A 27,884-nucleotide genomic window follows, 5' to 3' on the forward strand; every position below is an offset into this window, starting at 1 on the left:
GTTGTTTCACAGATATTTGCAGTCTAATCTTTGCACTTGCTGGACTGGCAGTATCCCATCTTCTGAGTTCCTAACCTCCGACCTCAGCTCAAAGAATTATATTCTGGGGAAGCAGTCAGTATGACCAGCTCCATACAGTATCTCATCTGCAGTGTGTCTAGTATGGTACTGCGGCCCATCTTAGTGTCCAGGAAGCAGTATGGTAGATGCTAGAGCTGTCAGGATGGAGGGATGCTGAAGAACTTCTGCACATCAGTAGAAGCTCAGTTGGTTTCTGAGGTAAAAGTAGGGATGTAGGGAAAAGATTTGATCAGATATTTTTTATAAATAACCTCTGGGGAAGAATAACCAATTATGTTTAAAACATCTTCCACAATATTTCATCTGTACTTCCCTACTGGAAATAATTTTCTTAATAGACATTTAAATTAGGAGCTGTAGACCTTGGAAGAATTACTTAGGAAATTCTGTGTGTATGTGCATGATGAAAAACACATTGATGACAAAAGTCTCCGTTCTAATACACAAAGTTTCCACTGCAAAATGTAGCAAAGTCAGCGGAGATGCCAGAAATTAGACATTCATTGAGGGAATATTCTTGAATGCTGATGGAGGTTGCTTCAAAGTCCTGACTGATTTCTGCGTATACTTGAAATTCCTATGTTAATAGTCTGAGCAGTTGTCTCTGGTTTTCCAATCATCTAGTGACTCTGTCCTCTCTGGCCATAAATTGGATTCAATACCAGAATTCTTGTTTGGGATTCTTTTTATCCAGTCTGAATAGCACTGACAGACTGCTGGTTGAGCAATTTTTCATAGCCTGAAAAGTCTATTTAGCAATTTTCCTTCCTTTCTGACTGTAGTGATTCAAGCTGTATAGTACAGTGGCATCAGCATGTCAGTACTCTGCATCACAGATGAACGTGTTTATTTATCAACACAGCTTCCCTGCCTAAGAATTCTCTTTAAATAACACATAAACTAAAGTAGATAAGTGATGTGACATAGTCAGGGTATCTCTTTTTAAGGATCACAATGGTAGCCTTTTCTGAAAGTCCAAAGGAGAAGAAATCCAGAAAGTTCTAAACAGTGGCAACGTGAGAAGCAATGAATAGCAAAAATGTACAGTCTGGCTTAGTTCTCCTTTTTCATATGCATTGTTTGTGTTATGATGTGTTTCAAAGAGGAAAGTTAGTTAGAAAGGAGAACTTGTGCTTTTGATTTCTTTGTTGAGAGGAAGTATCACTTCTAAGTAAATATCAATCTACACTAATTTTGAAATCCAAATAGCCATAGTAATATCTTTGCAATTAATTTCACTGTTTTTCCTAGGAGTGTGAAGCAGATGGAATGTACCGATATAGGCCAGCTTTTGGCCTTTGGTACCTGGCACTGTGGTGTGTCATGAGCCTCAGCAGATTTTACGTGTGTCAAGATGGTAAGAGAGTGTTTTGATTTTACAAATGCAAAAACAGACGCAGAAATAGAAATGATATTTTGCCAAAATAGCAAATTAGCAGTGCTACAAGTTGGGTCAAGTTTTCAAACCATAGTAGTAGCCGCTGTAGTCCCCTTCCCCTCATTTTGCTCATAGCTACAAGATAATCAATTTTAAAGTCAAAGGCAGTGAGTACTTCTAGCACATTATTTGCTTGATATGTTTTCCTACAGCCCAGCAAAAACTGGGGACAGCTGTGTAGAAAGCATGCTTCCCACCAGATGATGGTCTTGAAGATATTTTTGGACAACAGGAATCCTGAAAATGTGTGGGAAGAGTAAAGCAAGAATGAGTTATAATCCCTATACTCTAAAACCTGTGCAAAGGCAATCCCACTTTTGGTCTGTCTCAAATCCAGTATAAGAAGAAAAAAATAATATTGTATTTTATTTTAAATGCCTATAATCACTTCTTTTTATGTACTTTCCCTGGGTTCCTTTGCAGGGAGAAACTGCTTCAGATGTGAAACATAAAATACCTGCTTTCCTCATGCTAAAGTGGCAATCCCAATGATGTATCACAAGCTATTTGTTTATTTGCTTGTCTGCATCTGGAGGGAACTATCCCATGGCCATGAGTTCTTTCTTTGCCCATAAAAGGAATCTACCATACAGGCCTTCTTTATCTAACTTTTGCAAAAGATAAGGTGCTTCAGGTCAAAGATTTGAAGAGACAGGCAGAGAATTACAGTTTGTATTCACTTTCTTCTTTTAATACATGGCTTACTATGTTGCTTGAACCTCCCACCAGGAAGAAGACTTCTTAGTCTGAAGTGCTGCCTAGAGACACCTTGAATATGATTGGTGATGCCAAAAAAACTTTCTGTAAACCTCCATATCCAAGAAGCTGAGGCTAGGACCGCCTCTCTTCCCCAGGCTGCAGAACGCTCATTGACGTTTGCTGTGAGAGTAAGCAGTTCCCAGCTTTCTGGAGGGCAGACCTTCAGCATATGCTCTTCTGCTCCTCAAGATGGTAATGTACAAGTGTAGACATCTCATTCAGTACAGTTCTGCGTTGATAGAAGGTTTTTTTCTGTGCTACTCTGAGTGAGTAGGATTGTATTCCTACTGGTACTTCAACAAATGTTTTCTCTTCTGTTTTGACTCAATGTAGGCAGCAACTTTAATAGTTAATACATTTAAAAAACATTCTGTATACATTTTTTAACTGAAACATGAATGTGCCTGAAAAATCTAAGGGGTTTACTTTCCCATGAGGAAAATAAATTGCAGATTATATAGTTACAGTTTGAACATGTTACCCACCTGCACTACAAGACAAAATTGTACTGATACACACTATTTGCTTGTTTTCCATCTATTTCATGTTACAGAGCATAAAGATTAACATCCAGAAAAAGCATAAAATCATTTTTGTTCTACAAAGATTTTAGATCTTAACCAGAATTGGCAGTTATGTACTTAAAACTTTTATAAGCATTTAGCAAGTTCATATCAGTGCACTATTTCTAGCTAGGTGGAATTATTGATCCAATCTCATATGTGTCTGATGAAAAGAAATGATGGCAGTGTTCAAGGAAGTGAAACTGCTGAGCATATAACGAAAAAAATATTTGGGTATTTGAATCCTAATCCCATAGTTGGCCTACATTCTTGATTAGCAGTCACACAGTAACCTGGATGTTAAAGATTCTACCTATAAGCCTTCAAACAGCCCTAGAAATTTTGCTTCAGTTTTTATTTTAAAGCTGTACATTTTGCTATAGCAATCAGATACTTAAAAACATAGAAGAAGAAAACTATAGCATAAGGAGAATTGTCAGTAATAGGTAATTGTTTATTTACCCACTGTCATCTTTATAACTCCTTTATGTGTATTCTCAAATATAAACAATACCTAAACATAAGCTGCTGCAACAGGTCATATAGATCAGTAAATAAAGACTTCTAAAAGTTAAGGAAAATGTATCAGATTTAAGAAGCAGTTATTCTGGGCTGCATTAAATGAAGTACTGCCAGCAGGTGGAGGGAGGTGATCCTGCCACTCTGCTTGGCACTGGTGAGGCAGCACCTGGAGTGCTGTGTCCAGTGCTGGGCCCCCCAGTACAGGAGAGACCAGGACATACTTGAAAGAATCCCAACGTAGGGCCATAAAGATGATGGAGGGGTTGGAGCCTGGAGAAGGCTCTGGAGGATCTTGTCAATGTCCACAGATACCTGAACGGAGGGGGTGCTCCAGGTTTTGCCCAGTGCATCTTGTCCTGGCACTGAGTGCCACTGAAAAGAGCCTAGGCTTTCTACCCTGGTTCTCTTGTTTGGCTTTTCTGAAAGAATTTATTCACAACCTAATCTCTAATTCTGCATTGGAACCTGCAAGTTTTAAATCTATCCCTCATGCGAGGATGTGTTTTGTGTTGAAGCTTTTGGTCCTGCTCTGATTTAACAGTGACCTTGGCGGGCCCACTGCTGTGTCCACACTCCATCTCTACTGGGAAACAAAGATACTGCTACAGTAATCCTCTTCAATGAGACAAACGTTTTTGATATTATGTTGTTTCAAGTTACCATGTTGCTGATTTGGTGAATTGTCTTTTATTAATGGTTGGAAGAATTGTGGTGTTTGGTCATTTCGTGAAGAAGTTATTTGTTCTTGAAAGTGTTATTTAAAGGCTAACACAAATGAGGAAACACCTCTGCTATTGCAGGCCAAAGTCTCTCAACTTTTTTTTTCACTTCATCTTTTTGATGCTGACTGAGTGAATCTTTTATTTTAGTTGAAGTTCATATTTTGCTTAAACCTCCTTTAAGCATCTTCAGATGCAGGTATAAATCTTTTTAAGGAGATCCTACCTAGAGTAAGAAAGATTATTTTGGGTGCTATGGCTTGCTTAACCTCAAGCTGAAGGAAGATGTGATATCCAAGGAGAATCATGAAAAAGAAAGAGAGGACCTACCTAGGAAAATATGGCTGACATTTATGGAAAAATGGGATCTGTATTTGAACTCTTTATTTCCCCACTATTGTTTAAACTCTGTGGCAATAAACCTCAAAACATGACAGATAATGAGCCAACAGGAACGAAGTACTTATCTGGTAAATCAGATTTTTCTTTTTGTATTGTTAAAGATTTACTTTTGTTTATTGCATTTAACATAGTGCAAAGTGCATTAGTGAGAAGCAGGCAAGGAAGAGAAGAGAGCAGAATATAATCCAAGAGCAGCTACAAATGGATCCACCCATTCAGGGTAGCTCTCCAATAGTCATTTGTATAGTCAGTCCATAATAAAACTTAATCTTTGATATCTTTGCAGAACAAGAAATGCAAAGTGGATCAAGGACCACAGTAAAGTCAGCTTTTGTCTACTGACATCTCAACCATTGATAATCTGAGCAGCATTTGTTCACGACCCATTTGACAGCTCATGGTGGGGATATCACTCACCTTTTCAAGCATGTGTGGGAAGAAAGTACTCTATTGTAAATTCCAGCTGCCTATAAGCACAAAAATTACAATATCTATAACAGACTGCTGCATATTTAATGAGAGGAAGTACTTAATGTCTCAAGAAGCTGGATTCAAGAACTGCAAGGTTCTTAGTGGGCAGGAGAGATAAAAATGTGAAGTCCTTATAATTGTGAGGTAGTAAACTCACTTAACTTTTAAGTCTTAACCCATCAGAAGATCAATGTTGTATATAATGGAGAACAGAAGTAGTGTTGGGACAATCTTAACATGGCCCATCCTGTGCGAAACAGAACTTCAGCTTAGTTTTATTATTCAGAATGACTTTTAGAAAACAATTCTAAAAGGATAATGAAAGAATAATTAGTAGAATATGCAGATAGTCCTGTAAACCTGATGGGAGAACGCTGGGCTGCAGCATAAGGCTGTGTGTGAAGTTTTTCCTCTCCTATAACACAGTACTGGGCATCATTTTTCAGGGCATTTCTGAGAATATAAAAAGAAATGCTAATGAAAAAAATAAGATAGTTCATTAGTGGGAAAATACTGAACTGGACGATGTTAGTGCTGTTCTTACATTCAAGTTAATCCCAAGAAGTCATATTTAAATGTAGAATATCACAGCAAGTAGCCTAGGGTTACATAAGCTGGGACCATATATAATCTGCTTTTAATTAAATCCCCGAAATGCTTGTAAACACATCTTCTGCTTCTCGTTTTTGTAATGCTCGTACCTAAAATCTCCATTCAAAGATCACGATCCTGTCATGCCTGGCTTTGCATCTCTGTCACAAAACTTGGATTAATTTGAGACATGACAGAGGGAAACCAAAGTATATCAGAAGAAGCATTAGTCTTCACCCATCACATGTTCAACCATTGTCACTATTCTCTAGATTTTGTAATTAGGAGAAGAGCTTAAAGAAGTAGCTTCAAAGATGTACGTTTATCAGGAAATGACTCAAACTATTAGATTAGACTTCCTTTGAAGCAAATTTTTTTTCTAAGTTTCTTTTTCAAATCTGTTCATTTTCAGATCTATGTTCAATGACTTTTACTTAGCAAAGACAGCACAGGTCAGGAACAGACGGATACCAGCAGGTCCTGAATAAGGATCTCTAAAATATCTGGTTGAGAAAGCCTCAGATTTCCTCCACTTGCAAAGTGCATCATTTACATCAATTTTGCAGTACTTCCAATATCTATTGGTACATTCTGCTTGTTCCTTTTGCTGTAAAGCAGCTTATCTTCATTTTGAATCAGCAAAAACTGAAGCACAGAAGCAGGTGTTCGCCTAAGGAGTTTAGGCACTTCTCAGCTGTCTCACAGCCTCCTGTCTTCTTTACACTCTGTCTCTAAGACCATCATTAGAGATTAGTCCATTAGATGAACCACTACTCTGATTTGTTCCAGCAATTGTTTTCTGCTGTTTCTAAGCAGTTATGGATGTTATGCACAAAGTGGGCAACTTTTTTTACTGTAGTTATTTGAATTGGAATTACAGTAAACAGCTGAACTCCTTTGTTCTCCAAATTTTCATTCTTGAGGTACATTGACTACACCAGGGGATTACAGCCACAAAAACTGATGGAGTTTGCCTACAGGACTGATGAAGGAGCTTGTGATTTGTGGGGTTGTGCTGCATGTTACCAGATTAACAATAATCCTTTTGACTGTTTGTAGGAGTTCTCCTTGCAGTGACTGTATTACAACCAGCTGTTCCCAGGAAGGAAACAGCATTATCTCTTCTAGGTTAACGTGTTCCCACAGAACCTGGTGGAAGTGGAGCTAAAGGAAAAAGTCTTACACAGATCAGCAGCTGCTTTGCTTATAGGACCTGCTGCTGCCTTGTGAGGAAGCCAACTGTTACCAAGCAGCTGACCAAAAGCTTGCAAGTCCTGGATACTACTGACTTGATCAAATCTCACTGCTTTCCTTCCCCTTTCAATCTCTGGAACTTTGTTATAAGCTATCACTTACAAGAAGTATTTGCTCATTTGAGGATAGGTTCTTTTTTAAGCAATTTCTAACTTGTATAGGTCTTTACATAATAAAAAATTTGAAAAATAGGTAAACAGGGTTGCATTTCACATGGAAGCAACGATAGGCATTGCAGTAGGAACACTCATTAGGCAAGTTAGTTTTCATCTTTGTCTTATGACAGACAGGCACCACTAAGGTGTGACTCAGTCTGAGATTCATTAGATGAATAAACACTGTCTGCCAAATGTTGGTACCAGCAAACTCTGAATGTCATGTGTGAGCCAGACAAGTTCTATGTTGCGTAGAGCATACTTGTCAGTTTGGACCAAGGGCAAAAGCCACTTGCAGAAGGTACCAAATTAGCTTTGTTTTGGCAGTTTGTAACCATGTGAAGGATACTTTCACTTCTGTTTGAGCAAATGGAGCCCCAAGATAAGAAGAGTGCTTGCATGCTGCCTGCTTTATTCTTTCCAAGGGACTGTTAAACTGTTTGACTTTGGGACAGATTCGAACCAGGAAAAACATGGAGAATTCTGGGGAACATCAAACCTTGTTACGCCAACTCTCAATTAGTTTCGATTTCCAAGTGGATAAATTGTTCTGTTCCTACAAAGCAGCAAGTGCAGGCTCTTCTTAGACGTGGCAAGTGACAGGTAACAGCGTTTGTTGTACAGGGCTGCTGGAGGGAAGCTTCCTCTTAGTTTTCCTCCTTGGAATTCCCCTAAGCCTCTAACGTTTCATCTGTGACTTGCCTGGCTCATTTCCTCCTTATTTCTATGAACCCTGAGCAGTGAGAGCAGCTCTCCTGCTGTTCTGGTGCTGAATCCAGATTGAAGGAACAGCAACCACCTGCTTTCCTAAGGTCAGTTTTTCATCAATTCTCAACTGCTATGCTTTTGTCATGGTAAATTCATTTTATCTTACTTGCCGTGAAGAACTGTGACTGACTTGTGTGTCAGTATATGGACTTGTATTGCTTGAAGTATTCTTATGATGAAGTCTGAATTAGAAGGGGTGATATTTTGGAGAAATTTTAGCCATGTTAATTGCTTGAAAACGAGTAGTTTCAGGTTTTGAGGGGAACATGCTTCTTCTTGGTACAAATACTGTTTGTACGGAAAGTGAAACTGCGGAGTATTGGAATAAACTAGCTTGTTTCTGTTCTTCTGACTGTTCTGGCAAGAAAACGTTCTGGTTTAGGAGGGCTTCTGTGATAGAGAAGGTTTTTGAATATAAAGGTAGTTTGTCTGCTAAAAAATAGGCAAGGGGTCTGCCCTGCTACTTCATATCAGCTCCCTGCTGAGATGGGAGAGATGGGCACAGCTGTGACAGCAGAGGCACTGCTGGGTTCAGGAGGTAAATTCTGCTCTCAGAGATTTTCTCAACTCTGACACCTGCAGGACAGCATGTCAGCAGCCTGCCCACACTTAGCTATCTACCAGGCAAGGCTGGTGAGGTTTGGGGGTTTGTTTTTCTAATTTGTTGTTTGTCACTATACAGTGAAGTTCATAGAAAGGCAGAAAATCCTTCTGGCTGACATCTGTACTTTTTCAAACTTCTCTAACTTCATCTGAAGGAGACAAAGGAGAGTAAGGTAGGACATGCAGCAGATTTTTTTCCAGCATCATCTCAGTTCTTTCATTTGAGACTAATGCATAGGTAAGATGCCTTCCATAGGTAGAAGTATCATCTTTTGGTAAATCACATAATACAGCAGGAAAAGATAAACAGGCTTTTGGACATAAGCTTCTCATAGATTTGAAATAGGTCCCACTCTTCCAATGCTAAATATAAACTGTGCACTATGATTCTCGGTTTCCTAAACTGATATGAAAATTAACTTGTAGGGCAGGGTTCTTCTGTTCCTGAGATGACTTTTTTTTTTTTTTTTTTTTTTTTTTGTTATTTTTAAATTTTCTTATCCTCTGTACTTGTGGGAAATTGCTTTATTTCCTGTCAGTCAAAAGAGTTTGGGAAAGAAAACCCCCTGACAGATCTCCTCAGAAGCATCTTTCTCATGTTGGAAGAAAACTTCACATTATTGCCTTTGTGTAAATCTTCTCCTTTCTCTTAACTACCACTTGGCTTTAGCTGGTAAAAGACTTCATTGCCTGGTGTCAAATGATGTCACAACTTATTCCCTTTATCTATAGAAAACTAAAACATGCCATCTAACTCTTAAGACTTGTATGTGATTTAAGGGAACACCTTCTGCTTCATAAGCTCAATTCTTTGTCCTGATACAGTGATGCTCACTATTTCTTTTACTACTTTACCAGCATTTGTAATTCTTATTGTTTTGCTTGCACTGTAAAAGAGTGCTGAACAAAAATCACCCAGAGTCTTGCAAGTGAATCAAATTGCTATGCTGTATATGTAGAAAACAGCACTAACATGGATGCATCCTGAGTAGAAACCTTGCTGCAGCAGAGGTATGCACTGAGTCATCATAGAGTTGATGCAAAGGGAGCACAGGGAATATAGGGATGGAGCTGGAGTTAACAGGCTGCTTGGGAATGGAGGTGTTATTTCAATATTTAAAGAAAAAAATCAGTCTTAACAAGCACCCAAACAGCAAAGGATAGCACCCTCTGAAAGGCCTGGAAATACATTGGGAAGTGCAACCTGTCTTCCTCACCTAGAACTTTTGCTTTGTGCAGAGGCCAAAAGCAAATGTCAGTGCTGATGTCCCATGGGACTTTGGTCCACTGTCATCTTCCCCAGAGAGCCGGTAACAGCATTCAAAGCCCTTACACACAGATTTGGGTGAAACTTTTTAGTCCTGTGATGCCAAATGCCCATTTTGGCAGCGCTGTGCAGGATGCTGGGGGACTGTATTATCAGTAAACTAAGGTAAAGTCATGTGTGAAACAACCAAGAAAGTAACTGAGCAGTATAGAAATCATTCAACTATAGTCTTAGGCAGAGGGCTGCTGGATTCAGTGGGATGCTGTGTGAAAAAAAAGGGAAAGTCCTGGGAAAGCAATTGCTGTTGTAAACACACTTAGTAATGTTGGGTTTCATTTTCTGTGCTTCAGTTAAAACACACAGCCAAACATTCACTATCCAGAGATGTAATCCTGCTCCCCTCTGGCACACCCTTCATGTAGCAACCTTCCTCTTTCCAAAGCTCATTTCTTTTTCCCTGAAGCTTTGGACAGAGCACTTTCCTCAGTCCCACCATCACTTTAATGCCACAGCACAGCTGCTATTAAGATATTTTTTTTTGGGGGGGGGGGTTCAGCAAAAGAAACTACAGTATCTGAAATCCAGTGTTGATAATAGAAAGGCAGATTTGTGTAGATTTATATCAGCCCAATGCAATTAAGAAAAAAAGAGGGTAAACTGAAGCAAAGGAGTGTGCAAGTTTTTCATTTTTGAAAGTCTTCATTCTTCCCAAGGTTGAAGGCTATATTTCTCTTACTCCTCTACTCCTGAGCTGTAGCTCCTCTTAATTCTTAATTTTCAGCTCTCTAGCTGGACTTGGCACTGGCAAGACTCCTTTCTCAGCTCCTTTCCTGACACCTTGACCTTGTAACTTTTTGCATTATGTCTGTATTTAACCACAGGGAAATGCGATTGGAAGAGATCTTTAAAATAACAAAAGCTCTTAGGATTGTATTTCCACAAAGACTAAGAAGGCCTACTTATTCCCTTTCCATAGGATTTGCCCTTTTCTTCATCTGCTGTAATCAAGCAGTTTAATAATTGCTCAACTTGGAAGGAGTGATGCACCTGTCTGTCTTGCATTCCCTTTAGAACTGCACAGGACCATGGGATGGCTGAGGCTGGAAAGATTTCTGGAGCTCAGCTGCTCCAATGCTGCTGCTCAGGCAGGGCCACCCAAAGCACATTGCCCATGGCCATGGAATAGCAGCGCTTCTGCTCATCACTTCTCTGTCTCTGCTTTTGATCCAATATTATTTTGGGGTTAATGTTTCAACAGCATTGTTCACAGTATGGAAAAACAATATTCTGCAAGGCCCAACTGTGTTTAGATTTTACATTAATACAACAAAGAGCGTGCAGCAACAACTTGAGAAATTAATGTGATATGTTTATAACCTACTTCTTGGTTCTCATGAATATCTGTCAACTTCTGCTTTCCATTTATAGTAGGGCAGGCAATAACCACAACTTTTCGTAATGTTGGTAATGTAATGAGGTCACACAGTATGAAAAAGGAGAAGTACCTGAGTGTAGGTTACTCCTACACATGGGGTGTTGCTACGTCCACCTGCTCTCCTAAGATTTGGCTCTAGATTTGGGTGTCTTCTGCAGAAGAATGCAGAGAGGTCCATTTCCAAGCTGCACAAAGGGACAATTCCACCCAGGGCTGGGAGGGAAATGAGGATTAGTTCATAAGAAAGTAGCTTGTGGTAGTGTGATTGGTTCTGCTTGCTGCCTTCATCTCAAAATACGATTATCAATGCCACTTTGAAACTTTCCATGGTTGCAGTCTGTGACCAGCAATTTTAACAGGATGCAGACTGGAAAATTTGCTGCTTGGATCATCAACACAGATAGCATTCATATCAGAGATCTGTAAGCACTGAGAAGCCAATATTTGTTTTGGAAATAATTTGATAAAGATGATGAATAACCAACATGTACAGTTATTCCACTATCTGTGAAATGTTTGAGCTTATGCCAGTGCTTGCTGCACTAACTGGAAGCATAGAGAAGGGATTTAAAATGAGGTGGAGGACAGATAAACTTATCTAAAGAAATGTAGAATCAAAGCAGTTCCCAGTCCGTACAGAAATGTGGGAGTGCAGCAGGGAGCACATGAGTACAGAGAGTTGTCTGGACTTTGAATGGCACTCTAAAATGCTTAGCAATTCTTATTAGCTCATGAGCAGGTACTCACACAAGTTCTTAATGTATCTATAGTATAAATGCTTTGTTGTCTAGTGCAGGCAGATATTATTAAGTCTATTTTTTAAATTACTGTGATAAATTTTACAGTGCCAGCAAGTGCCCTGTTACCAGAAATGAATTCCCAATGTGATCATACACAGTGAACCATAAAGTTTGGGGAAGAGCTCTATAAAATAGCTATGTGATCTTTTACTGTTCTTTCCTGTACTGAGGGGATGTCTTCTAGTGCTGTCTGCAGGTCTCACAAGCTGGGATGTAGCATCCCAGCTAGAAGCTGCTGACCCTCAATAGACATTGTCATAGCAGTACAGGATGGGGTTCTTCTTCCATCCTCTTCACTGCAGTCTCCTTGTTTCCTCAATAACTGCTGGATCTGTGCTTGCACCACTTATATTCTGATGAAGTTACAGAACCTGCAGTTTATTTAGTATTTGCCAGGTTGTTTTGGGCTGTATGGTCAGACTGCAGTATCTCACTTGGTTGGTGTGAAAAAAATGGGTGAATCTCATTGCAATAACTTCATTTGAGACTTACCTGCATGATAAGTCTCAAGTGAAGTTATAACAATGACTTAAAATTACAGACCTAGATGCAAATTGCAATGAGACTCACACATGAGACCAGTGAGACCAGTTTCAGTCCTGTCAGATTTCAATGGCTTATGATCAACAGAAAGTCACAGTGCTAGACTTTTACTTCTGGTTGACAGAAGTTGTCTCTGTCATAGCTAACTGTTTTGTGATCTGATTTCAGACAACAAGAGACAAATCATGGATTCAGCATCTGTGTCTGAAAATGGCTACCTTGATTTGCTGCTTTGTGATATTGATCCAGTGCATCTATTTACATTCTCAGATCCTAAGTTATCTGGAAATGAAGGTGAATTCTTTGCAGGTGAGTAAAGCACTAAAAAGCACTTGAATAATTTAGATTTAAGTCACTACCATCTCTTCAAGTCTAAGTGGCCATCCAATGACAGTTCATTGTGGTGGCTGGACTAAATTCTCCAGGTGCATTGTTTTGCAATGTGATAATTTTGTCTGTATGAGTATATAAAACAATGACTGCTTCCAGAAACTACCACGTATTTAAAGACAAGTGCAAGGTGCTGAACCTGGTCCAGAGCAATCCCAAACGTCAGTGTCAACTGGAAAGTGAATGGATGGAGAGCCTCTCTGAGCTGAAGAACTTGGGAGAACTAGTTGATTAAAAACTCAATGTGAGCTGGCAATGTGCACTTGCAGCCCAGAAAGTCAGTCCTATTCCAGGCTACATCAAAAGAAGTGTGGCCAGAATGCTGTGGAAGATGATTCTTCCCCTATGCTCCACCCCGTGAGACCCCTTTGGCAGTGGTGCTTCAGCTCTGGGGCCCCCTACACAAGAAGGATGTAGAGCAGTTGAAGCAGGTCCAGAGGAAGGCACAAAGATGCTCAGAAGGCTAGAGTACCTCTCCTATGGAGGCAGGCTGAGAGAGCTGCAGTTGTTTAGCCTGAAAAAGAGAAGGCTCCATGGCAGGGAGGTTGGAACTGTATGATCATAGAACATCTCAAATTGGAAAGGCCCCACACGGATCACATCCAACTCAGCACTGCACAGGACTACCTAAAAATTAAGTCATGATCTTTATAGGTCTCCTCCAATTCAAACCATTCTGTGAGTCTATGAAGCTAGACAACTGCAAGCAAACTATCATTTCCTAAGGCACCAACACAACAGACTTGCATCAGCAGGTGCTGTTCTACATCTTTTCAGAGCACAGACTAATAATTTATTATTCTGTGATGGAGGAGAAAGCAGAAAGACTAGGGTGCCGAGGGGATGTTTCCTTTCATACAAGTTTCTACAGCTAAGCAGATTAGAAGGTTGGCCCTCGCTCTCAAATTCTGCTCCTGAATTAGTGTGGACATTGCAGAGCACCCTGCTTTGCACAAACTCAACACAAACTACATGTTGAGGATGGCAATGAAAGGAGAACATATGTTTAAGTCCTAGAGCTCTGTGCCAGATAAACATAAGTTACCATATTGGAGTGATACCATTTCAAATCCTTGTTGCTTTCTGCATCTTGTTGCAGGAGGTTTTTTTGCACTGCCATGACCTCACTTGCACAGAACTGAAAGTAGGATGAATTAGGGCTAAAGGATTTGACTTTCACAACAGCAGAGATGTTTTGCTGCTTTGAATTCTTCTGAGCCTTCCCAGTGTCTGAGAAGACATGGATAAGTTAAACAGTGTCACGATATGGCCCCATTTATTGGAAGTAGGACATCTTCATTGTTAAGTTGTTAACACAGTCTCTGACATGCTTTTGGTCTTGTCTGACTGGCATTTTCCTAGGCAATTTACTGCTGCAGATCAGAGGTTAGCATGGACTCTGCAACATTCCCAAGAGGGAATTTGGATGGTGTTATCACATCCTGAAGCGTAAAAAGGTTTAATAATATGGACTATTTGAGGTTAGTCTCTTCTCACATGTGACAGATGACAGGACAATGGGAAATGGATTCAAGTCCCTGGAGGTGTTCAAGGCCAGGTTGGATGGGGTCCTAGGCATCCTGGTCTCGTATTAGATATGGAGGTTGGCGGCCCTGCCTGCAGCAGAGGGGCTGGAGCTTGGTAATCCTTGAGGCCCCTTTCAACCCAAATCATTCTGTGATTCTATGAAGTTGCGCCAGGGAGGTTGAGGTTGGATATCATGAAGAACTTCTTTACAGAAAGGGTTGTTAAGCACTGGAACAAGCTCCCCAGGGAGGTGGTTGAGTCACCATCTCTGAATATGTTTAAAAACCATCTGGATCTGGTTCTCAGGGACATGATTTAGCAGTGGGTTGTTAGAGTTAGGGTAGTATGGTTAGGTTGTCATTGGACTAGATGATCTTGAATGTCTTTTCCAACCTGAGCAGTTCTATGATCTTGTGATGATTCCATGCCATCTCTCTAGGCTGTAGTACCATGAAATGGGTTCTGGAACTGTTTTATATACTAGGAGCGGTGAATTCTCAGAGTTTAACAAAAAAATATGAATTTCTGGGTTAACTGTAAGTTGCTGAGAATTCAGTTCTGTTCCTAGTTAGCCAACATGCACCAAAAAGCAAAAGCCTTACACTGAAATGATACATCTCCTTTTTCTTCACGTCCTGCTTTCTATTATTTTTCCTTAGCTATGGTATTTGTTAAACCAATGCTAACTCCTTTTTCATTCTAGATCCTGAAATTGATACCTGCAACTATGAACAATTCAGTAATATGGATTTCCTGTGTACAGTGGAAAATGATGAAAATGAGGATGAATTGTATCTCTCTTCCAGTGCCAGAGATGCTTATGCTAGAATAGGTATGAAAGCGTTTTTTTTTTTTTCCAGCTCTTGGTATCTTAATGCAATCATTCTTTTGTACCTATTTGATATAGCTCTTTCTTACAAATTCTATTTTCACTCTGAAGCAGTGGCACATATTCAAGGATCCTTGTGCACAGTAAGTCTAACCATGGTATGGCAGGTATTCAAGGCTCCTCATGCACAATAAATCTAACCTTGGTACCTAAAACCATGCATTGTAGGGAAACAGATGAACAGCAGCCTGTGGTTTTTAGGGGAAAATCTCTCTATTAATGGCTCCTTCTGCTTAATACTTCCTGTCTCCACTTCTCCTTTCTCATATGCTTTGTTTCCTGAGCAACAATTTACAAGAAAATCTTAATTTAACTCTGTTTTTTCAGTTATATTGCAGAATTCTGTGAACAGTAGTAAACAATTTTTACTGTGAAACTTACTGTAGCATTACTGTTTTCCTGTCTCTTTTCTTCTTTGTAGCTGAATTAGCAGAATATGTGCTCAAGGATCAGCATGAGAAGCAGGTGGAAGATGCTTTTGGTAAGATTTATGTGGACAAGTTTAATTTTCTTCATGATAGAGTTCTGGATAACACCTTGCACTGTACTTCATGCCCACAGTTAGAAGACTAGTAAGGTTTCTGTCATCAGTTATCTTCTTCCACCTTCAGCTTTCTTTCACCCAGGAACTGTGTCATGACAAATTCTGAGGATATTTTGATTTTTTGCAGGATTTTCTCTGTGATAGCAGTTGTATCTGTGGCCAAACAGCTGATCACTTCACCATAGCAATATTGTAGGCGTTGCTTGACTGTCTAGTGCAGTGTATGCCTACAAGAAGCATCAGACTTATCAGCATTTGACATTAGACAATGTGCATATATTCATTAAACCTGAATAGGACTTATTATGTGTATAAATTCAGTTCATGCACCCTTATTTCTGTGGAGGATGCACTAAGTTGTCTGAGAAATCATGTCAGATTTTACTTCTCCCAGATCAACACAGGAATGGTATAAAATATATGTAGTAAATGATTTCTTCATATCAGTACTTGACTGGAGATATTTGCTTGACATCTTGTTCAAAACCAGTGTTTTGATTGTGGCACAAATGCAGCAGTTTACCATTTTAGAGAATCTGTATTAATGTGTGGCTGCTGAGAAATATGTAGATTCAGAAAGGTTCACAGAATATCTGCACATCCTCTTTTATGCTTGGGGAAAGTAATTTGGAATTGCTTGCTAAAGGTCATACCATATCCAGGACAAATAATTCTGGCTACAAGAGGCCCGTGTGACTTTTAAAATGTTTTTTACCTCTCCCTGGTGTTTTTAGAATTCAGAGTAAAGAGGTTGAACCTAATGGCAAAATTGGTGCAGATCTTACAGGAAGTGAGATCCAATTTTAATATTTATGTATTTTCCTGTAGAAGGATGGTACAGATAGCTTCACTGTTTTATAACACAAAAAAATATATAAACAGTTTAGAACCCTTTACTCTTCCTCTAAAAGAATTAATCTTTCTCATATATATAATGACTAAGTTCCTTTTCTGGTACAGAGATCACACAAACTCTCTAATATAGCTGTGATCCAGCTATGATGTTTAATTCTTTGTTCATAATTAGCAGTGGTTTAGTAGCCACTGAATTTGTCACAGTACATCAGTGTCTTCATTCTGAAAACTAACACAGGGTGACAGAATCTATGGTCGGAGTTCTGTGAGCTTTCTAAATCCTATAGATTTGGGTATGTTCTGCAGAATGATTTTTGTTTTTCATCTTTTATTTGGAGCATGTTTCATCATTGCTGTCTTCTCATGTCATTCTCTCACTTTTATCTCCTCCTGTAACATTTCTAGGAGAACAAAGGTTGAGATTTGCAATATTTCATTTTTTTAGCAGGAAACCTTATTTTGGATGAAATGTCTCTTGAAAATACTGAGAAATTCACTGATGTAAAGAAGCAGAAATGTCACAAAAGAAGTAAGTAAAAACAGCAAGAGTCTGAAAGGCTCTAGAGTTTGGATTCAAAATTTGGATTAGAGTTCTTTGGTTTTATATGCAGCCTCAGTGCATTTCATGTAGTTCTTCAGTGACACAAGCAGATGTGCTTCCCCTGACTTTTCCTATCCTGTATGGACATTAAGTGAAAACTCCCCCCAGCACGTTCTTCACAATTTGCAGAATTTGTTTTCCTGTAATGTGACATTAAGCATGTTATATTCCTTCCCCCCTAACTTTTTTTTGTTGTTGTTATCCATGTGAGAGTGTTAACTTTGTTTGCAGTTAGCAACAAAGTTGCTACAGCTTAGCAAGCATTAGTTCAACTATTCACTTTTTAACAGCAAGAAAAACAGCAAAGCTACATTATTTATGGAAAAAAAAATAATCTATAGCCGAGTTCAAATTTCAGGGTCACAGTAAACTAATATGAGACTATTCACATTCATGTTTAATGTATCTGACTCGTGCAGTTCTGAAGTAGCTGAATTGAAATTGTTATCATCCTCTTTTACTTTAAAGTGTAAAATAAGTTTCTACAATGGAAACACAAAATCAACAAACTGAATTCTCTTTCTGTCATTTACTGTCACCTTTCTTTCTTTCAGCCTTTTTAGGCTCTGCAGAGAATTTCTCTGATGCTTCAGAACCTAAATACAAGAAAATTGGTAAGATACTGGCTGAATACAAAAAGATTATTGACCGTACATTGCCTCATGTTCCATACTGCCATCCTGTGTTAGATGTAACTGCCTTGCAAAGAAGATCTGCTGTCATAGATTTGATGCTTAGCATAGTGGTGCATTTTCATACTTCAGTGCTTCCAGTAGAGTAGAAACTGCTGTAGAATCACATGCTTCTTACTATGCAGCTGTCCAATTCATGATAGAAAAATGACTTTGTGTCTAGAGAGGCACAGTTGAACTTTTCTAAACTCACTTGAGGGCATAAAGAAGGCCAGTGGAGAACTGGAACAGTGACAAACTTTGTAACCTTCTTCATGTACACCTTTTATATATGATGTGTTATGTGACTCTGAAAAAAAGATGATCAATACCAGGAAATGCCAAACTGTGGCTAAGTGTGACACTTTACAAAAATCCAGTGAAACATCCTAGTAAAAATAACAGTGAAGAGACTGCTGCTTGGCCCAGCCCATACTCTACAGTCCTTTACACCAAAGTAAAAAAAAAAAAAAAAAAGCAACATTTCTAGGTTGTCAGACCATCTACAAGGTAGTATCAGCATCCAGCAAGCAGGCTATAACTTGTTTCCAAGGACAAAGCAGTGCTCATGTTCTTACCTGGCTGTAGGATAAATGTGTGCCACAGGCGTAAGTAAATGAGGTTGATTGTACCTAGACCTCTCTCATCTCATGCAGTATTAAGGGACAGACTGTGCCCTTGAAGCCAATTTAATATCTTGTTGAGGCTTATCTATCAGTCACTGATGTGTAGGAATGTTTGCATCTAAACACATCTGAAGGTTTCTAGAAAGAAGACAGGCCAGGAAAGATGAAGAATTTCATTTACTCTTTAGATTTTGCAGAGTAAACTTTAGAAAGTTATTAATTTTCTTCTTTTTTTTTTTTTTCACAATTCAACTAATAAGAATCGTGTTTTTATGATATCTATTGATACCTCTTCTATGGCCTCTCAGCTTCTAACAATGAAGTAACTTTCTCCTTTTGTTTTTGTCTCATTTTTCTTCTTATTTTTAAGTGGATGCCCCTGCAGCATCAACAGGGAATGGATGTTTCGTTACAATGTCTCTCAACAGCCATTCATCTGACTGCACCCCACTAACTCACCAGCACATGTCCTTTCCTGTTCCCACTATCAATGCACTGGGAAATTTTGTAATTCCTGGTATGTACCATACAGCTGTAGCTGTGCATTCTTACGCTGGATGTTTTATTGCATCTTGTAAGTTTGGCCACTGACCATGAACAGTAGTGGGGAAAACAATTTAACAGCCACTTCAGTCCAAGACTTAAAATTGAGACACTCACTAACAGAATGAAAATGTTCAAGATAAATTGAAAGTACTTTCCCCCTAAATGAATAGAATGAATCTTCGGTTTAATTGGTGAAGTGCAGGTTAATAAACAAGAAATCAGAGTTATTTAATATAAACAATTAACCACTGGTCTTAAAAGAATAGGAAATAACTAAATTTTCTAGAATAAACTTTTCTTTTAATTTCTTTCTCATCCAGGTGTTTGTAAAGGGCTGCTAGATAACTGTATTTGAAGTAATACATGCTATTTGTGTCTTTGCAATAGCAGACCAAAATCTAGTGTGGAATTTTTTCACAAAAAGTGAATACTTATTCAAGTGATGGGCTCAGTAGTTACTTTGATTTGACCATGTTGTATATAACAGAAGGTGTGCAGGCTCCACTGGCAAGTGCTAATGACAGAGACTCACAATCTAATACCTCTTGCTGTTAAACCTCTGGTGGAAATGAATCCAAAAGCTTTGTGTAAGTTGGAAGTCTGGGAGTGTCTCTGTGAAGCTAGGTGAAACAGCACAAAGTAGTGGAAGAAATTCTGTCACACCACAGAAACTCGGGGCTGTGTATGACTGACTTACAAACACCCCATCAACAAAAAATTCCCCGTCTAAGGTCAGAGGGAGAATGCTCACTAGCTGCTTGTACAGCTGTTTTATGCAGTTCTGTGCACAGGAGGGTAAGCATCTGTTCAGATATGTAGTATCGATACATTTTCTCTCTTCTTGATCTGTGGTCTGTACATCTATGGTCTCTGCCCTGAGTATGTTGCCTTAATAGTAATAGACTTTGTCTTTTGAATGTCAAGACACAAGGGTCACTAAACACTGGGTAATCCCCTGTGTTTTCCAATAATCACACCTTTTAAGCGTTTATTCTGATGGGTTCTGTGTCCTTCATGTGATCCCATGAACTTTAAAAAAAAACCATAAAGTCATGCAGTTTTGTATCATAAGGTCTCTGCTGGAAGTATTTGCCTAGAAAGTATGAGAAAAGATAATTATCTCTAAGAAGGCTATTTAGTTTTTGTTTTTAGAAACTTTCTGAGATAGGAAGACTCTGAAAACAGGAGAGTAATGATTATGCTGTTTCAGGATCTTCAGTACCTTTGATTCCAGAAAGTCTGCCACTTGGCATGAGAGACAACAGAGAGAATATAGACTTTGTGGATCCTGCTCAGCAGAAAATTAATTATTTTCTTGGAAATGGCCCATCTAATGCTACAAAATATCCAGGTAAGAACTATAATCTTTTATCCACATAAATAGTCAGAAAGTACTGGAAAGTCAATGCTGTTACCAAGTACAAGACTCCCTCATTTCAGTCACTAATAGCTGCAATACACTGAAAACTCTCATTTGTTTCTTGCCAGCACTGACTTCCTCCACTGAATTAATGGTATCCCCAAGTTTTCAAGTTAATTTAAATGGTAAGTATATCATCAATTTGAATATGTACATTACTTTGGATCAGGGAGGGAACACTCCCTTCTATTCAAAGCCAGTTCACCTCTGCTGGTTTAACTAAAGTTGACCTCATTCAAGAAAAGAAAAAATAGTGGCATTTCATGCTTTATACTGATGACTTGCTGCTTACTATAGTCCAAAGAATGAGGCAGGTAAGGGCTTGTACAGCTACTGGGTCAATTATAAAAAAAATCAGTTTGCTACAAAGGAAAATCTTATCTAGTTAAAACCTTTACAAAACCCCCCTGCGTTTGAGCACTATCAGAGCAGGAGGCTGTCCCATTACTGTCTTTTTGCCTGAGCATTTTAAATGCTCTGTGCTGGAAACCATATGCTGCAGTCAGCTTCTATAGGAGCCATAAAACCATAGTCTTGTTTAATGAAACAATACAGATGCGTAGTATACAGAAGTGCTTATAAATATCAGAGTCTTTTTCAAGCTGTAAACAGTCCCAGCTGGGATAGCAGACTTTCCTCTGCACTTTTCTTCCAACTCTCAGAGTGCAGGGAGATTTGTTTTCAGCAGTTCCTCCCCTTCCCGTCTCTACGTAATCTGGCAGTTACAGCTGCTCGCAGGTTAGTGCAGGTGTTTTGTTGCCCTCTGGTGGCTAACCCAGCCCACAGACGCACAATTTTGAACTGGGAATTAATAGGCAAACACTCCTAGTTTTGGGGAAATACATGTAAGTGTTGTATACTGCTTTTACTTTTGATGAGATAAACCATTCCTATGTGTGAATGTGAATTTTTGCACACTGCCATTTGAAAAAAAAACATTGGATGCCACCTTGTTATGATATGACTTCACACTGTTGGAACAGCTGTCATCTTTTTGAGTGTCGTGCTGCCTTGGTTCACATCAGCTCACATGTAATACTGTGAGCTTTTATCTCCCTTTTCTTGTGTAAAATCAATGATAATATTTTCCTGACAGTACATGTTTTATGTTGCAATGAACTTGAACATTTGGATTTGTTTTCCTGTTAAAATTAGTAAAGCTGAATCAGCAACCATTTGGATATCTTTCTCAAGTATATTGTCACATTTCAGGCTTAGAAATGTTCAAAGAAGTCCAAGTTCCAGTACTTTTTTCTGAAGAAACTTCAAGAAGACCAAGTGAGTTTATATGTTGAAACTTCCACAATTTGCTGTTTTCCCTTCTTTGCAGAATAGAGCCTTGTTTTAGGAATTGTCATTCTCAACAATTTGTTAAGTTGTTCCAACTGTCTTGAGCTAAAGTTCTGCTTTTAAGATCTTAGACTTGTACATTTTTGGACATCTAGCTATATAAGCTACCCGGGAAATCAATGTCCTTAGCTGTTTTGTCACATTCATAGATATCTTCAGAATGATTGAGCTCTTAGTGTAAAGGTGTTTGTCATTACTGCAGTCTTAACTGAAGTAACTGGAACTAGATAAATTCAAGCCTACATGCTTTATGGGAACTGATGTATTTTGAGCATATTACAGTCATGTGCTTAAAGCACCCTGAAGCAGCGTTGTCATTTTTGGACTGATTTCTTCAGTTTGCATATGTGTTTTTTCTCTAGGGTCAGTGGAAGCTTTCTGTACATCACTTATGGATTACTTCCGAGACGTATGCAAATCTGTGTCTGTGGAGCGTGAAATGTCCCTTGATCACATGTATATTGATGGTACACTTAGGCAAAGCCAAATTGAAACCAAGCCTGGGAAGAACAGTGTAAAATCAGTGGAAAAGGATTCGGTAACTTACAGTCAGCAAGGGAAGGAAAAGGCAATCCTTGAAAGAAGCCAAATATTTCAAATCCCAGGTGGTAAAGAGTTAGAGACTAAAGTGATTGTGGTGCTGGGAAAGGCAGGAATGGGCAAAAGCATTCTTGCTCAGAAGATCTGCCAGGACTGGTCCAACGGAGAGTTTCCTCAGTTTGAATTTGTCTTTTGGTTTGACTGCAAACAAATAAGCTTGCCTGAGAAGTGGTACAGCTTGAAGGATCTGCTTCTTGATTTTTTTGTAAAACCTCAGGAGGGAAGCAAAGAGATCTTCGAGTATATACTTCAAAATTCTACCAAAGTCCTTCTGGTTTTTGATGGTTTGGAAGGGTTGCACGGCCATGAGAATTTTCCTCATTGTTCAGCCAGCCAGCCTAACAAAGACTTGTGCCGCATGAAGGAGCTGCTCTCGGGACTCATCCAAAAGAAGATACTCAATGGCTGTACTTTATTACTTACAGCAAGAACAAAAGAAAAGGTGTGCCAGTATGTGTCCAAAGTGGATAAGACTATTGAAATAGTAGGATTCTCCCCTCGGCAGAGAGAACTGTACGTAACCAAATACTTTGAAGGATTACCCTCGTGCAATAATGCACTGAATTTAATCAAAGAGCGTGAGTACCTCTACAGTTATTGTTACAGCCCTGTTATGTGTAGATTTGTTTGTTTTCTCTGCGAGGCAGTACTTGAAATGGGAGACCAAGGCCTTCCTTCAACTCTTACTACACTCTTCCTGAAATTTGTTCAGCAAAAAATAATGCCTACGCAAACAGATGTTACAGATGTTACACTTGCACAAAACCAAGAGAATCTTGCTACGCTAGCCTGTATAGCCTGGTATCTTGGAGAAAAGCACCAAAGTGCCATGAAAAGTGACCTTCTTCCTTCTAAGAAAGTTAAAGAGTTTGCTCTGAAAAATGGATTTTTCCTGCCATTTGCATTCCCCAAACATTCAGGTACAGGAGAAGAGGAATATGGGACCATGTTCTCCGATTTTGTCATTCAGAATTTCTTGGGTGCACTTCACCTTATATTAGCAGAAGGCATCAAGGACAAAAGTCTAATAAAGTATCTGTCTTTTCCATCCAAAAAGAAGAAACCTTATAACTGGTTACATTTAGTGCCTCGATTTTTGGCTGGATTGTTATTCCTCCAGGATGACACCTACTTCTGCTCTTCAAACAAGGGTGTAAAAAAATCAACCAAGAAGCAGAAAATGCTCCTGAAATATATTAAAAGATTGCAAATAAACAACCTCTGTCCAGAGAGGTTACTTGAGCTTTTGCACTGTATTTATGAAACACAAAACAATTATCTCCTGCAGCACGTGGCCTTAAGGCTCAAACCAGATCTGTCCTTTCTGGGCGTTGTTCTTACACCACCTGATGTCCATGTACTGTCCTCTACTTTAAAAAGGTCAAGAAAAGAATTTTCCTTGGATTTGCAGAACAGCAGTATTGACACGCATGGGCTGAAAGACTTGGTTGGCCTGAAGAATGTGACATCATTCAGGTTGGTCATTCTGTGTAAATAGCAAGTGTCATTCATAAAGCTGTGTGTAGATGACCCTTTCATGAAACAGCAGTTACATCTGTTGATTTCACATGTTTTATCACTTCACAGGGCCTCCCTCAGTGATACAATCAAGCTATGGAAATATTTAGAACAGACAAAAGACTATGAACTGCTGAGAGTGTCTACAGAAAAATTTGTTCTTGATCCCTTTAAGGCAAAAACAATGAAAGACATCAGTGACCTTTCTGACCTTGTAGAAATGCAGGAGATAATAATCAATTGGTAAGCTTGTTCATGATCAAGATCCCTCTAAAATTCTTTTTAAAGCACTATTTTGGTGCTTTAAATGTGCTTTTAAAAAACGTTTCTCATGCTCTTATTCTAATGTGATTTATTTAGTGTGCAAGATGCCTCTGGTTGCAGCAGCTATGAAATTCCTGCCGTAAAAAACCTGAGAAAACTAGAATTTGCGTAAGTGCAATGCTTCTCTGCTGACTGATATCTGATTACATCTAGGACTGTCATAGAGATTGTCTACAGTGTGTATTCAGTTTATGGTAAAGCATTAAGTAAAACCCATTTATTTACATTTTGCTCATATTAACTACATTCTGTAATTCACATCCACCTACCAAAAATAAATGTTATTTCTGGATACTGCAGTGATTCATATCAATGTGGTTCTATCAATTTTGTTTGATTTTACCAAAATTTAGCTCTTTATAATCAGATGCAGATGTCACGTCAGTATGCAAAATGCAAAATTGTGATCTAAATGCCCATGAAATAATTTTTCGCCAGAAATATTCAGCTGCTCTATCTGAATCTTCTGCCCATCTAAGCTTAAGCTGTGAGAGGAAAAGGTCAGAGAATGCCTTCCAAATTAAGTACATAGTACAGTTTTCCTGGAAGGGGGAAGATTCACTTGGAAACGTTGTCTTGAAAAATGAGGTTTATTAACCCTTATGTTTTTCAGACTGTAAAACAGCTTACAAATGTAGACATTTCTCCCTTCTACTACTTAGAAGTATCCTGTGTTAAGGAATTTGGGAAGAACTTTCACCAATGCAGTAGAGAACTCTCACCAGGTCTTCATCTATTTCTTGTTCTGCATATCTGACCTAGTTCAGAACTATAACGCTTGGCCTCACTTCTGATTTTATGCTTCTTTCTCTACTCAGAAGGAAGTAGAGAAAGGAAGAACCTTTCCTACTTTCATTTAATTTTAAATCTCTGGTTAAAACTCCATGCCTTTTAATTAGGCTGATCTTGTTCTGATGCAAAAGGAATTCCAAATGAGATTAGCATCTGAGGGACAAATTTGATGAGCAGATGCCTAGAGCTGGAATACTATAGTTCTGTTTATGCCTTAAGCTGCAGTAGAATGTTGATCTTAAGTTAGTTTGAATTGCCAATAACTGGAAAAAAAATTGAGAATGTTTTTTACTTCTCTGTTATCAAGATTACAATAATTAAAATGTTTCTGCAGAAACAGAAAAAGAATAGAAATAGACGAATCTAAACCAATTGAGAGCCTTCAAAGAATATAAAAAATGGCAAATGCAGATACTGCTTCTAATCAAACCTCCTCTGTACGAACAACTCTGCTCTGTCTGACTTTGACTTTGTTGGTCTGCATCTGGAGGCTTTGGAGCAGAAATACTCCCTGCAGACTGTAGGGAATGGTTGCTTCTGAGGAAGGTGAACTGTCTGGCATCTGGGGCTGTAGAGAAAGAGCTTACTTAACAAATTTATACTTTCTGCTGTTTCTTTTCTGACCATGAATCAACTGCTGCATGTCTACATCTGTTTATTTTCCTCCAGTCTGGGTCCAGCACATGGCCTTCAGGGATTCCTAAAACTCGTGGAAATTCTTGCAGCATTTCCATCACTGCAGCATTTAGAGTGAGTAAAGCTAAAGATTAACCTACACCTTAGCAGCCCATGATGAGAAGGGAGGTTGTTTATCCAAGAAACCCTTTATTTTCAACAGGACTACTCATTTTGATGAACAAACTGAACAACAAAAGCATTCAGTGAATATAACAACAAAATGTGAACTGAGGCCCTTCAGCAATATTAGAGCACTCAGTAGTGGCTCATTCAATAGCCCTACTATCACCTGTCTAGGTATTTCCCAGTGATTAAAAGCTGATGAGGTTACTTACAGTGCCCTGCTGCTTGCCCATGTGTTTTTTATTTCTCCTTACAGGCTCTGTAAAAGACATTAAAAAGACATACTCAGCTAGTATCTGGTTTAATTCTGCCCATGCATCTTCATGCTGTCTTTGTTCTTTTCTTTACCAGGGGCAACTTTAGAAATAAAGTTTTAAGAATTCCAGTTGCTACTAATTCTCTTTTACGACAAATAAGTTATCTCTGAATTTTAAGCTGCTTTACATTAGAAACAATGGTAGCAACTATAGTCAATTTTTGGTATCCTGACTGGGGGAAGATTACTGGGTTTTGAGAGTGCCGTTAGTCAGTGGTTCAGCCCATAAGTCATTTCTCTGTATCTTTTTATGACATTTTAAGAAAACACAAGGGTCTGAAATTGAAACAAGCCCAATGTATCCTAGTGTTGTCTATCAGATTGGAAGGTGATCCAATGCCTGAAATTATGATTATCTAAAATTCTTCCACCTGGATACCTAAATGAGGAAAAACCTCTAATGTTCCCTACCTGGCAGAGTTGCTGTTTAGGTAGAAATTCGTGGCTTCTGCTGTATTTTATCAGTTTTGTGTTTCTATGTGCACAGGAAATCTCATTCCAACACAGCTGGAACAGAGCTATTTCAAAACCATTTTAATAATCCTCAGCATACGGTGGAAGTAAGGCATTAAGTGCTACCATTTGCATATCAAAGGAAACGGGTCAAGCCATTCAACTAGGCTGTAGGTTTGAAAAGCAGGAAGCAATTTATTAGAGAAGCTGTGTGATGGTTCTTGCTGATTGAGGCCAGTGCTGAGATGCAGGTTCTCAAGTCATACAGAACGGTCTCTAAGGTGAATAAACCATAAAAATACATATTAAAAGGAAAGCTAATTCTCTCTTTTTGTCCTTATCCAGCCTTGATGCTCTGAGTGAAAATGGCATAGGAGATGAAGGAGCAAAGAGTCTGTCTGAAGTCTTTCCAACACTGACATCACTGGAAACATTAAAGTAAGTTTCAAGGTTAACAATTTGGAAATTTTTTAAAAGAAGTAGATTAAACCTTAAGAGGCCTAGAGACTGTGTGTTAGCAGTTACAGGCAAGACTAACTTATGGGCACAATAGAGCAATTAATGTATGGACATATTTAATCTGCATATTCATTAGAGAAATAGTTTAATCCTATGGCAATTCCTTGTTTCCTCCCAAGGTTTATAATTTGTCTTTTTCTTTCGAACACAACGTGTAAATTGCATTAAAAAATAAAAGATAGGGTGCATATGAATTATTGAAATGTTTCTGCCAGAGCTACCTCAAAAATTAAAGCAATGCAGGGAATGTCATCAATAAAGATGAAGGCCAGGCCAAGGCAGACATATTCTCAGGGCCACAGGAGGAAATAAAGGAAGCAGAGTGAAGTTAAGATTCAAGGGGAGTTTACCTTGCTGCTTCTGACTTCAATGAGGGAGTGGGAGAGAAACAAGTTGCCAGTTCCAATCACCACCTCACACATTCAAGATTCCCTTCTGCTGATGCTTCAGAGGACTGAATTTTTCAGTGGGAAAATGCAGTTTGCTGTTATCTTTCCCTCCTTTTCAACTTTCTGCCCTTGAAACCATCCAATTTCACAGTCTTCTGAAGCCATTAGGTTTCCCAGTGTGAATGTGTGGGTTTTCTTTTTTTTTTCTTTTTTTTTTTTTTTGATTGAAAACACAAGTTACTACTCTTCATTTTTCAGCAAGTTGCCAAATTTAACCAAGAGGATAATCTTGTTTGTAAGAAAAGATTCTTGAAATTCAGTCTTATTTCAGTTTTTGAGCAAAGCTCTCGTTTTAATGGTGACTTGAGGCTTTGTAGCATCA

General features: G+C 38.8%; 1 protein-coding gene across 8 annotated transcripts in view; it reads left to right on the forward strand.

Annotated features, from left to right (window-relative positions):
* The window catches only part of CIITA (class II major histocompatibility complex transactivator), a 41,664-nt gene that overhangs the window by 7,580 nt on the left and 6,200 nt on the right, over positions 1-27,884 (forward strand). For 4 of the 8 annotated variants that reach the window (XM_090151379.1, XM_090151380.1, XM_090151377.1 and 1 more), the window contains exons 3-18: positions 1,333-1,438; positions 2,249-2,470; positions 12,540-12,680; positions 14,992-15,120; positions 15,599-15,658; positions 17,022-17,105; positions 17,732-17,791; positions 18,845-18,991; positions 20,231-20,371; positions 20,509-20,565; positions 21,653-21,718; positions 22,153-23,866; positions 23,978-24,151; positions 24,269-24,340; positions 25,694-25,774; positions 26,940-27,032. In XM_090151379.1, coding sequence (XP_090007505.1) covers positions 2,305-2,470; positions 12,540-12,680; positions 14,992-15,120; positions 15,599-15,658; positions 17,022-17,105; positions 17,732-17,791; positions 18,845-18,991; positions 20,231-20,371; positions 20,509-20,565; positions 21,653-21,718; positions 22,153-23,866; positions 23,978-24,151; positions 24,269-24,340; positions 25,694-25,774; positions 26,940-27,032 — 3,185 coding nt within the window. In that variant the 5' untranslated portion in view covers positions 1,333-1,438; positions 2,249-2,304. The other 4 variants (XM_090151381.1, XM_031606964.2, XM_031606965.2 and 1 more) reach the window with 4 other exon arrangements.

This window comes from Phasianus colchicus, chromosome 16, assembly GCF_987193195.1.
Source record: "Phasianus colchicus chromosome 16, bPhaCol1.hap1.1, whole genome shotgun sequence".
Classification (NCBI taxonomy): Eukaryota; Metazoa; Chordata; class Aves; order Galliformes; family Phasianidae; genus Phasianus; species Phasianus colchicus.